At 52.1% G+C, this 12,500-nt stretch overlaps 1 protein-coding gene across 1 annotated transcript in view; it reads left to right on the forward strand.

The window, feature by feature from the left end:
- LOC142475661 (serine/threonine-protein phosphatase 2A 56 kDa regulatory subunit delta isoform) overlaps nt 1-12,500 on the forward strand; it is a gene marked incomplete at its 3' end in the record, with an annotated part of 73,931 nt that overhangs the window by 53,078 nt on the left and 8,353 nt on the right. The window contains exon 6 of the mRNA XM_075581433.1: nt 3,891-4,061. Coding sequence (XP_075437548.1) covers nt 3,891-4,061 — 171 coding nt within the window. The remainder of the gene's footprint in view (nt 1-3,890; nt 4,062-12,500) is intronic.

Here is a 12,500-nt window from a genome sequence, read left to right on the forward strand (position 1 = left end):
CCCCACTACTGTGACACTGCATCTTCACTGCGTGTGTGTACCCCACTACTGTGACACTGCATCTTCACTGCTTGTGTGTACCCCACTCCTGTGACACTGCACCTTCACTGCGTGTGTGTACCCCACTACTGTGACACTGCACCTTCACTGCTTGTGTGTGTACCCCACTACTGTGACACTGCACCTTCACTGCGTGTGTGTACCCCACTACTGTGACACTGCACCTTCACTGCGTGTGTGTACCCCACTACTGTGACACTGCGCCTTCACTGCGTGTGTGTACCCAACTACTGTGACACTGCACCTTCACTGCGTGTGTGTACCCAACTACTGTGACACTGCACCTTCACTGCGTGTGTGTACCCAACTACTGTGACACTGCACCTTCACTGCGTGTGGGTACCCCACTACTGTGACACTGCACCTTCACTGCGTGTGTGTACCCCACTACTGTGACACTGCACTTTCACTGCGTGTGTGTGTACCCCACTACTGTGACACTGCACCTTCACTGCGTGTGTGTACCCCACTACTGTGACACTGCACCTTCACTGCGTGTGTGTACCCCACTACTGTGACACTGCACCTTCACTGCTTGTGTGTACCCCACTACTGTGACACTGCGCCTTCACTGCGTGTGTGTGTACCCCACTACTGTGACACTGCACCTTCACTGCGTGTGTGTACCCCACTCCTGTGACACTGCACCTTCACTGCGTGTGTGTACCCCACTACTGTGACACTGCACCTTCACTGCGTGTGTGTACCCCACTACTGTGACACTGCACCTTCACTGCGTGTGTGTACCCCACTACTGTGACACTGCACCTTCACTGCGTGTGTGTACCCCACTACTGTGACACTGCACCTTCACTGCGTGTGTGTACCCCACTACTGTGACACTGCACCTTCACTGCGTGTGTGTACCCCACTACTGTGACACTGCACCTTCACTGCGTGTGTGTACCCCACTACTGTGACACTGCACCTTCACTGCGTGTGTGTACCCCACTACTGTGACACTGCACCTTCACTGCGTGTGTGTACCCCACTCCTGTGACACTGCACCTTCACTGCGTGTGTGTACCCCACTACTGTGACACTGCACCTTCACTGCGTGTGTGTACCCCACTACTGTGACACTGCACCTTCACTGCGTGTGTGTACCCCACTACTGTGACACTGCACCTTCACTGCGTGTGTGTGTACCCCACTACTGTGACACTGCACCTTCACTGCGTGTGTGTGTACCCCACTACTGTGACACTGCACCTTCACTGCGTGTGTACCCCACTACTGTGACACAGCACCTTCACTGCTTGTGTGTACCCCACTACTGTGACACTGCACCTTCACTGCGTGTGTGTACCCCACTACTGTGACACTGCACCTTCACTGCGTGTGTGTACCCCACTACTGTGACACTGCACCTTCACTGCGTGTGTGTGTACCCCACTACTGTGACACTGCACCTTCACTGCGTGTGTGTGTACCCCACTACTGTGACACTGCACCTTCACTGCGTGTGTACCCCACTACTGTGACACAGCACCTTCACTGCTTGTGTGTACCCCACTACTGTGACACTGCACCTTCACTGCGTGTGTGTACCCCACTACTGTGACACTGCACCTTCACTGCTTGTGTGTGTACCCCACTACTGTGACACTGCACCTTCACTGCGTGTGTGTACCCCACTACTGTGACACTGCACCTTCACTGCGTGTGTGTACCCCACTACTGTGACACTGCACCTTCACTGTGTGTGTGTACCCCACTACTGTGACACTGCACCTTCACTGCGTGTGTGTACCCCACTACTGTGACACTGCACCTTCACTGCGTGTGTGTACCCCACTACTTTGACACTGCACCTTCACTGCGTGTGTGTACCCCACTACTGTGACACTGCACCTTCACTGCGTGTGTGTACCCCACTACTTTGACACTGCACCTTCACTGCGTGTGTGTACCCCACTACTGTGACACTGCACCTTCACTGCGTGTGTGTACCCCACTACTTTGACACTGCACCTTCACTGCGTGTGTGTACCCCACTACTGTGACACTGCACCTTCACTGTGTGTGTGTACCCCACTACTGTGACACTGCACCTTCACTGCGTGTGTGTACCCCACTACTGTGACACTGCACCTTCACTGCTTGTGTGTACCCCACTCCTGTGACACTGCACCTTCACTGCGTGTGTGTACCCCACTACTGTGACACTGCACCTTCACTGCGTGTGTGTACCCCACTACTGTGACACTGCATCTTCACTGCGTGTGTGTACCCCACTACTGTGACACTGCACCTTCACTGCGTGTGTGTGTACCCCACTACTGTGACACTGCACCTTCACTGCGTGTGTGTACCCCACTACTGTGACACTGCACCTTCACTGCGTGTGTGTACCCCACTACTGTGACACTGCACCTTCACTGCGTGTGTGTACCCCACTACTGTGACACTGCACCTTCACTGCGTGTGTGTACCCCACTACTGTGACACTGCACCTTCACTGCGTGTGTGTACCCCACTACTGTGACACTGCACCTTCACTGCTTGTGTGTACCCCCTGCACCTTCACTGCTTGTGTGTGTACCCCACTACTGTGACACTGCACCTTCACTGCGTGTGTGTACCCCACTACTGTGACACTGCACCTTCACTGCGTGTGTGTACCCCACTACTGTGACACTGCACCTTCACTGCGTGTGTGTACCCCACTACTTTGACACTGCACCTTCACTGCGTGTGTGTACCCCACTACTGTGACACTGCACCTTCACTGCTTGTGTGTACCCCACTCCTGTGACACTGCACCTTCACTGCTTGTGTGTGTACCCCACTACTGTGACACTGCACCTTCACTGCGTGTGTGTACCCCACTACTGTGACACTGCACCTTCACTGCGTGTGTGTACCCCACTACTGTGACACTGCGCCTTCACTGCGTGTGTGTACCCCACTACTGTGACACTGCACCTTCACTGCGTGTGTGTACCCCACTACTGTGACACTGCACCTTCACTGCGTGTGTGTGTACCCCACTACTGTGACACTGCACCTTCACTGCGTGTGTGTACCCCACTACTGTGACACTGCACCTTCACTGCGTGTGTGTGTACCCCACTCCTGTGACACTGCACCTTCACTGCGTGTGTGTACCCCACTACTGTGACACTGCACCTTCACTGCGTGTGTGTACCCCACTACTGTGACACTGCGCCTTCACTGCGTGTGTGTACCCCACTACTGTGACACTGCACCTTCACTGCGTGTGTGTACCCCACTACTGTGACACTGCACCTTCACTGCGTGTGTGTGTACCCCACTACTGTGACACTGCACCTTCACTGCGTGTGTGTACCCCACTACTGTGACACTGCACCTTCACTGCGTGTGTGTGTACCCCACTCCTGTGACACTGCACCTTCACTGCGTGTGTGTACCCCACTACTGTGACACCAAATAGATTAGTATAATGACTGTTTTATGTCCTCTGGATATTGACCTCCTGTTGCTCCTCCTCACGCTGGTTTGGGGTTACACACCTTGTCCCCCCGCCAGGTGACCTCTGACCTCCCGTGGGTTTGGGGTAACACCTTGTCCCCCCGCCAGGTGACCTCTTACCTCCCGTGGGTTTGGGGTCACACGCCTTGTCCCCCCTGCTAGGTGACCTCTGACCTCCCGTGGGTTTGGGGTCACACGCCTTGTCCTCCCGCCAGGTGACCTCTGACCTCCTGTGGGTTTGGGGTCACACGCCTTGTCCTCCCGCCAGGTGACCTCTGACCTCCCGTGGGTTTGGGGTCACACGCCTTGTCCTCCCGCCAGGTGACCTCTGACCTCCTGTGGGTTTGGGGTCACACGCCTTGTCCCCCCGCCAGGTGATCTCCGGCCTCCTGCGGTTCTGGCCGCGCACGCACAGCCCCAAGGAGGTGATGTTCCTGAATGAGCTGGAGGAGATTCTGGACGTGATGGAGCCCGGAGAATTCAGCAAAGTCATGGAACCGCTGTTCAGGCAACTGGCCCAGTGTGTGTCCAGCCCGCACTTCCAGGTACTGCCCTCCCTCTGTATAACACCCGGCCCAGTGTGTGTCCAGCCCGCACTTCCAGGTACTGCCCTCCCTCTGTATAACACCCGGCCCAGTGTGTGTCCAGCCCGCACTTCCAGGTACTGCCCTCCCTCTGTATAACACCCGGCCCAGTGTGTGTCCAGCCCGCACTTCCAGGTACTGCCCTCCCTCTGTATAACACCCGGCCCAGTGTGTGTCCAGCCCGCACTTCCAGGTACTGCCCTCCCTCTGTATAACACCTGGCCCAGTGTGTGTCCAGCCCGCACTTCCAGGTACTGCCCTCCCTCTGTATAACACCCGGCCCAGTGTGTGTCCAGCCCGCACTTCCAGGTACTGCCCTCCCTCTGTATAACACCCGGCCCAGTGTGTGTCCAGCCCGCACTTCCAGGTACTGCCCTCCCTCTGTATAACACCCGGCCCAGTGTGTGTCCAGCCCGCACTTCCAGGTACTGCCCTCCCTCTGTATAACACCCGGCCCAGTGTGTGTCCAGCCCGCACTTCCAGGTACTGCCCTCCCTCTGTATAACACCCGACCCAGTGTGTGTCCAGCCCGCACTTCCAGGTACTGCCCTCCCTCTGTATAACACCCGGCCCAGTGTGTGTCCAGCCCGCACTTCCAGGTACTGCCCTCCCTCTGTATAACACCCGGCCCAGTGTGTGTCCAGCCCGCACTTCCAGGTACTGCCCTCCCTCTGTATAACACCCGACCCAGTGTGTGTCCAGCCCGCACTTCCAGGTACTGCCCTCCCTCTGTATAACACCTGGCCCAGTGTGTGTCCAGCCCGCACTTCCATGTACTGCCCTCCCTCTGTATAACACCTGGCCCAGTGTGTGTCCAGCCCGCACTTCCAGGTACTGCCCTCCCTCTGTATAACACCCGGCCCAGTGTGTGTCCAGCCCGCACTTCCAGGTACTGCCCTCCCTCTGTATAACACCCGGCCCAGTGTGTGTCCAGCCCGCACTTCCAGGTACTGCCCTCCCTCTGTATAACACCTGGCCCAGTGTGTGTCCAGCCCGCACTTCCAGGTACTGCCCTCCCTCTGTATAACACCCGGCCCAGTGTGTGTCCAGCCCGCACTTCCAGGTACTGCCCTCCCTCTGTATAACACCCGGCCCAGTGTGTGTCCAGCCCGCACTTCCAGGTACTGCTCTCCCTCTGTATAACACCCGGCCCAGTGTGTGTCCAGCCCGCACTTCCAGGTACTGCCCTCCCTCTGTATAACACCTGGCCCAGTGTGTGTCCAGCCCGCACTTCCAGGTACTGCCCTCCCTCTGTATAACACCCGGCCCAGTGTGTGTCCAGCCCGCACTTCCAGGTACTGCCCTCCCTCTGTATAACACCTGGCCCAGTGTGTGTCCAGCCCGCACTTCCAGGTACTGCCCTCCCTCTGTATAACACCCGGCCCAGTGTGTATCCAGCCCGCACTTCCAGGTACTGCCCTCCCTCTGTATAACACCCGGCCCAGTGTGTGTCCAGCCCGCACTTCCAGGTACTGCCCTCCCTCTGTATAACACCCGGCCCAGTGTGTGTCCAGCCCGCACTTCCAGGTACTGCCCTCCCTCTGTATAACACCCGGCCCAGTGTGTGTCCAGCCCGCACTTCCAGGTACTGCCCTCCCTCTGTATAACACCCGGCCCAGTGTGTGTCCAGCCCGCACTTCCAGGTACTGCCCTCCCTCTGTATAACACCCGGCCCAGTGTGTGTCCAGCCCGCACTTCCAGGTACTGCCCTCCCTCTGTATAACACCCGACCCAGTGTGTGTCCAGCCCGCACTTCCAGGTACTGCCCTCCCTCTGTATAACACCCGGCCCAGTGAGTGTCCAGCCCGCACTTCCAGGTACTGCCCTCCCTCTGTATAACACCCGGCCCAGTGTGTGTCCAGCCCGCACTTCCAGGTACTGCCCTCCCTCTGTATAACACCCGGCCCAGTGTGTGTCCAGCCCGCACTTCCAGGTACTGCCCTCCCTCTGTATAACACCCGGCCCAGTGTGTGTCCAGCCCGCACTTCCAGGTACTGCCCTCCCTCTGTATAACACCCGGCCCAGTGTGTGTCCAGCCCGCACTTCCAGGTACTGCCCTCCCTCTCTATAACACCCGGCCCAGTGTGTGTCCAGCCCGCACTTCCAGGTACTGCCCTCCCTCTGTATAACACCCGGCCCAGTGTGTGTCCAGCCCGCACTTCCAGGTACTGCCCTCCCTCTGTATAACACCCGGCCCAGTGTGTGTCCAGCCCGCACTTCCAGGTACTGCCCTCCCTCTGTATAACACCCGGCCCAGTGTGTGTCCAGCCCGCACTTCCAGGTACTGCCCTCCCTCTGTATAACACCCGGCCCAGTGTGTGTCCAGCCCGCACTTCCAGGTACTGCCCTCCCTCTCTATAACACCCGGCCCAGTGTGTGTCCAGCCCGCACTTCCAGGTACTGCCCTCCCTCTGTATAACACCCGGCCCAGTGTGTGTCCAGCCCGCACTTCCAGGTACTGCCCTCCCTCTGTATAACACCCGGCCCAGTGTGTGTCCAGCCCGCACTTCCAGGTACTGCCCTCCCTCTGTATAACACCCGGCCCAGTGTGTGTCCAGCCCGCACTTCCAGGTACTGCCCTCCCTCTCTATAACACCCGGCCCAGTGTGTGTCCAGCCCGCACTTCCAGGTACTGCCCTCCCTCTGTATAACACCCGGCCCAGTGTGTGTCCAGCCCGCACTTCCAGGTACTGCCCTCCCTCTGTATAACACCCGGCCCAGTGTGTGTCCAGCCCGCACTTCCAGGTACTGCCCTCCCTCTGTATAACTATTTATTTATTTATAACATGTGTTACCAGGAAGTAATACAGTGAGAGTTACCTCTCGTTTTCACACATGTCCTGGGCACAGAGTAAAACAAATAATACATGGTTACAAATACAGTTACATAATGAGCAGGGTATACATTATATACAATACATTGCATGCACAGTTAGAGAAGATGTATATTATAGGCGTATGGAACAGTTACTGTACAGACCAGATTAAAATGTGAGACAGCCTTAGATTTGAAAGAACTTAAGCTGGTGGTGGATGTGAGAGTCTCTGGTAGGTTGATACCAGTTTTGGGGAGCACAGTAAGAGAAGGAGGAACGTCCGGATACTTTGTTGAGCCTTGGGACCATGAACAGTCTTTTGGAGTCTGATCTCAGGTGATAGGTGCTGCATGTGGTAAGGGTGAGGAGCTTGTTCAGGTAGCTGGGGAGCTTGCCCAGAAAGTATTTGAGGGTGAGACAGGAAAGGTGAACTTTGCGCCTAGACTCACGTAGTGACCAATCTAGTTCTTTGAGCATTTCGCAGTGATGTGTGTTGTAGTTGCATTGGAGAACAAAACGACAAATTGAATTGTAGAGGGTGTCAAGTTTGCTAAGGTGGGTTTGAGGAGCCGAGCCATATACTATGTCTCCATAGTCAATAATTGGCATTAGCATCTGCTGTGCGATACGCTTTCTGACCAGGAGACTTAGGGAGGATTTGTTCCTGTAGAGTACCCCTAGTTTGGCATAGGTCTTGGTTATCAGGGTATCAGTGTGCATCCCGAATGTTAAGTGGGAGTCAAACCATAAGCCCAGGTATTTAAAACTAGTAACAGGGGTTAGGGTGGTGTTAGCGTTGGTTCTAATCTGGAGCTCAGTCACTGGAAGCTTTAAAAATGTAGTCTTGGTCCCAAATACCATTGTTACCGTCTTGTCAGTGTTTAAAAACAGTTTGTTTTGGGAAATCCAGTTTTCGAGTCTCAAAAAGTCAGACTGAAGTATGTGTTGAAGGTCAGAGAGGCTATGGCTGTGTGCCTACAGGATTGTGTCATCTGCATACATGTGTATTGAAGCTTCCTGACAAGCTGTGGGAAGATCATTAATGAACACTGAGAAGAGTAGGGGCCCCAGAACAGAGCCTTGTGGGACAACACAGGTGATATCCAGGGGGTTGGAGTTAGAGCCTGAGATGGACACATGTTGGGATCTTCCTGATAGGTAGGACTGAAACCAGTTTAAAGCATGTTTCCCTATTCCAGAGCTCTGGGGTTTGTTAAGCAGGATAACATGATCAACTGTGTCAAAAGCCTTTGCAAAATCTAGGAATACTGCACCAGTGAGTTGTCCCCGTTCCATTCCACACTGAATTTCATTGCAAACTTTTAGCAGGGTAGTTACGGTGGAGTGTTTGGGACGAAACCCAGACTGGAATTGGCTAGGGAAATTTGTCTTGGTATAGTAATCGCTTAATTGGGAGTGGACACATTTTTCCATGACTTTGGATAGGATTGGGAGAAGAGAGATTGGTCTGTAGTTTGAGACAGTGTTTTTGTCCCCACTTTTGAAGATTGGGACAACTCTGGCAGTTTTCCAGGTCTTAGGGATATGGCCTGCAGACAGGATAGAGGTGACTATGGAAGCAATTGGTTTAGCAATTGCTGGGGCACCAAGTCGTAGGAACCTAGATTGTAGTAAGTCAGGTCCACATTGGCTGCTTAGTTTTAGTTTGAGGAGCGCTTGTGTAATCTCCTCTTCAGATACTGGGCCAAATGGAAAATTGTGGGCAGTGTTGGGAGGGGGTGTGGCTATAGGGGTACTCCCAGGATGAGATTCAGGGTTGTGGTTTGAGTTGCGTCTCGCTAATAAGTACAAAGTAATCATTGAATGCATTTGCAATGTCAGTGGGGTTTGTCAGAGTAATATCCCCCTTAGTGATATTACTTGGCTGTTGATGGTTAGGAAGCTGGAATATATTGTTGATAACCTTCCAGAAGTTAGCTGGGTTTGATGTATTCTGGTGGAGATTGTCAGAGTAATATTGTGCTTTTGCGTGCCTTGTTTGCCTTATGCACATGTTCTGCAGGCATCTGTAGTGATTGAGATCCTTGGTAGTGCCAGTTACTTTGTGGCTTTTCCACAAGGCATCCCTGAACTGGTAGAGTGCTATAAGGTCAGGTGTAACCCATGGATGGTGGGCAACCCGTACCCTTATTCTGCGTAGTGGAGCATGGGTATCACAGAGTTTTAAGAACTCGGATTGGAAATAGTCAAGCGCAGAATCAGGGTCGGGAATTAAATCGATTCTGTGCCAAGGTTGGTAAGGTCATCCAGAAACTGTTGTGGGTTAAAGTTTTTAAATGTTCTATTGAGTAGAACTTTAGGGCTTGATTGGGGCGGTTTAATTTTCCTTACACAGTACACTATTGCATGGTCACTGAAAATGTCAGGAAGGATGCCAGAGGATTGGATTCTGCTGGGGTTTGAGGAGAGAATCCAGTCTAGCAAGGAATGGTTATGCGATTTCAGGTTTGTCCGTGTGGGTTGGGAAATGAGTTGCGATAGATTAAGTGACTTGAGTTGTATCTGGATTTTGTGTTTTTTAGGGTCAAGCCAATTTAAGTTAAAATCCCCAAGAACTAGCAGCTCACTCTTCATATTTAGAGTGGAAATGGAGCCAAGAAACTGGGTGATATCAGTCAGGGACTGTAGAGGGGCTTTAGGGGGGCGGTAGATGCCAGCAAGCAAGATGGGCTTAGAAAAGGGGAGGCAGATTTTGCCAACTACAATTTCAAGAGAGGGTGGGCTTGGGGGGCAATTTAACAGTGTAAATTGTAAGGTGTCTGCAATAGAAAATAACACCCCTCCTCCTCTCTTTGACTTATCTCTCTTAGAAATGGAGTATGCAAACAAGAGCCGGGCGCTTACCTTACGTGTTGTGTCAGGGTGGGGGGTGCAGTATGATGCTTGAATAACAAACCAAATGGAGGTGGTCTCTCACAATGGAGTCTGTTAAGGATCCCTGTGCTCAACCCCAGAAAGGGGTTTCCAAAGCCCTTGTGGGATATAGAGAGAGAAAGAATAGGGGGAGCAAAAGGGTTTAGAGCATATTAACCAGCAATAACAATCTTAATACAGGTCACTGTCTCTGGAGTGTCAATATACAGATGATAAATCAATACTCACACGGCCCTGTGTGAGCAAAGTTGCATAGGGGTGTCTTGATTTTGGGGGTCTGGTCTGTCCACGTAGTTAGTGGGGTTAAGGGTATACATAAGTGAAGCAATAACCATAAACACTTACACGGCCATGTGTAAGCACAGTTGTTGAAAGGTATCTGTGGTATACACCTAGATTGCCCGTCCAAAGTAATCCCAGGGGTGCTGTGCACGCTGCTGCTGGCAGGCAGGGGGTTAAATACGGGTCTCCGTCACGGTTCTCCCGTCCTGGGGTTCTTTCCCTCCCCGTTTCAGCAAGGGTAGTGAGTGAGGCAAAATTACAGTGTGATATCAGCAATGATCTTTAAAAACGTAAACGTTTATTAAACATTGAATATTGAATCACAACAAATGCACTCAAATAGAATAACACTGTCCCGGCGTGCTCCCGTGGCTGTGGTTCGCAGATGTTCCTGGCCGCACTCTCCTCCGCGGCCGGAGTCGGAATAGATGGCGGTTCCTGGCGCGGCTGTGTCTGCAACTGCTTCCACCAGCTACGGAAGCCCCAATAGTTCAAAAGTCTTCACCGAAATAGAGCTACGCGTTTCGCCGTGTAAAACGGCTTCCTCAGGCTCAAAATGTGCAATCTAGGTGTATACCACAGATACCTTTCAACAACTGTGCTTACACATGGCCGTGTAAGTGTTTATGGTTATTGCTTCACTTATGTATACCCTTAACCCCACTAACTACGTGGACAGACCAGACCCCCAAAATCAAGACACCCCTATGCAACTTTGCTCACACAGGGCCGTGTGAGTATTGATTTATCATCTGTATATTGACACTCCAGAGACAGTGACCTGTATTAAGATTGTTATTGCTGGTTAATATGCTCTAAACCCTTTTGCTCCCCCTATTCTTTCTCTCTCTAGAAATGGAGTATCCCTGAATGGCGATATTTGCATCAGGGGCTTTAGGGGTTAGCCATGTTTCTGTGAGAACGATGGCTTTTGGTTTATGCATAAGGCACCATGCTCTTAGTTCATCCACTTTGGGAAGCAGACTCCGGATATTTATGTGGGCGACTGTAACAGGGTAGTAATCCCTGTTCAAGTAATGTGCCTTTAATCTGGCAGTGTGGTGGTTAACTGCTGGTAGTCAATTAATAAACACCACCTGCCTGATTGCTTACAAAAGCATGTCTGTTGAGACAGGAAGTGACTCCTTAGCTCTGACTGAGAGCTGACCTTTGGAGAGACAGAGGAGTGTTCTTGAGACTCCCAGGAGAGTCTGACCAAGAGAACACACATCTCTGGAGCTGACCAGTCTTGAGCTCTGCCCAGCATAGCTGATTGCAAGACACCAAATAAGACTTCTAAACCTGGATGCTGATATTTTCTGTGCACGCACGGGTGCGGTTCCAGGAGAGCAGAGAAGCTTACTCTACAGCAAGAAACAGATAAGACTTTCATAATTAAGAGACTGCTTATATCTGCTTATTTCATGCTATATGTTTTGGGGCTGCGAGACATGCTTGACTTATGGAGTTGTGAATTAATTGCATGGTATTTTCACTAGAGATACTACCAAGTGAATAGAAGCTTTGTTCCCCCCCCCCCCCCTGTGTTTGGATGATTTCCTGATGAAAAGGAAAAGGCACAATAAAGCCTATTATAATTTCACCTTATAAAGTCTCCAATTGTGTACCTCTGTAACGTCCGTCTACAGCGACAGATAGCCCTTTTTGGAATTTGAAGGGGGTAGTCTCTGGGGTATGGGACAGAGTTGAAGTGGGAGGACCTGGGTTAGATTCAATATCACCTGCTAAAGAGAGTAATAGTATGAGTAGGAATTTGAGTAGTTGTTTGCAAGTTGTTACTTTATGATGTTTGCCATTAGAGTGAGCGGTGGTTGGTGTGCTGGTTTTCAGGGTTCTCCAACAACATTCAGTAGATAGTGCCAGGCTTTTGAGTAATCCAGGGTGTATGGTGATGTTGGGTGTGGGCCAGGAGGGGGGAGTGTGCAGTGGATAGAGAGAGTAACATTTCAATGAGGCCACGAGAAAGAACAAAGTGGAGGTAAAAAGCAGGGTCATTGTGCCAGAGGTAGGTAATGCTGCATGGAGCTGTTTTGAGCCAAGTGTGTGTGCGCAGACTAAACAGCAGGAATCATAGTGTGTGTGTGTGTGTGTGTGTGTGTGTGTGTGTGTGTGTGTGTGTGTGTGTGTGTGTGTGTGCACAGACTAAACAGCAGGAATCATAGTGTGTGTGTGTGTGTGTGTGTGTGTGTGTGTGTGTGTGTGTGTGTGTGTGTGTGTGTGTGTGTGTGTGTGCACAGACTAAACAGCAGGAATCATAGTGTGTGTGTGTGTGTGTGTGCACAGACTAAACAGCAGGAATCATAGTGTGTGTGTGTGTGTGTGTGTGTGTGCGCAGACTAAACAGCAGGAATCATAGTGTGTGTGTGTGTGTGTGTGTGTGTGTGCA

This window comes from Ascaphus truei, unplaced genomic scaffold (assembly GCF_040206685.1).
Source record: "Ascaphus truei isolate aAscTru1 unplaced genomic scaffold, aAscTru1.hap1 HAP1_SCAFFOLD_1312, whole genome shotgun sequence".
Lineage (NCBI taxonomy): Eukaryota > Metazoa > Chordata > Amphibia > Anura > Ascaphidae > Ascaphus > Ascaphus truei.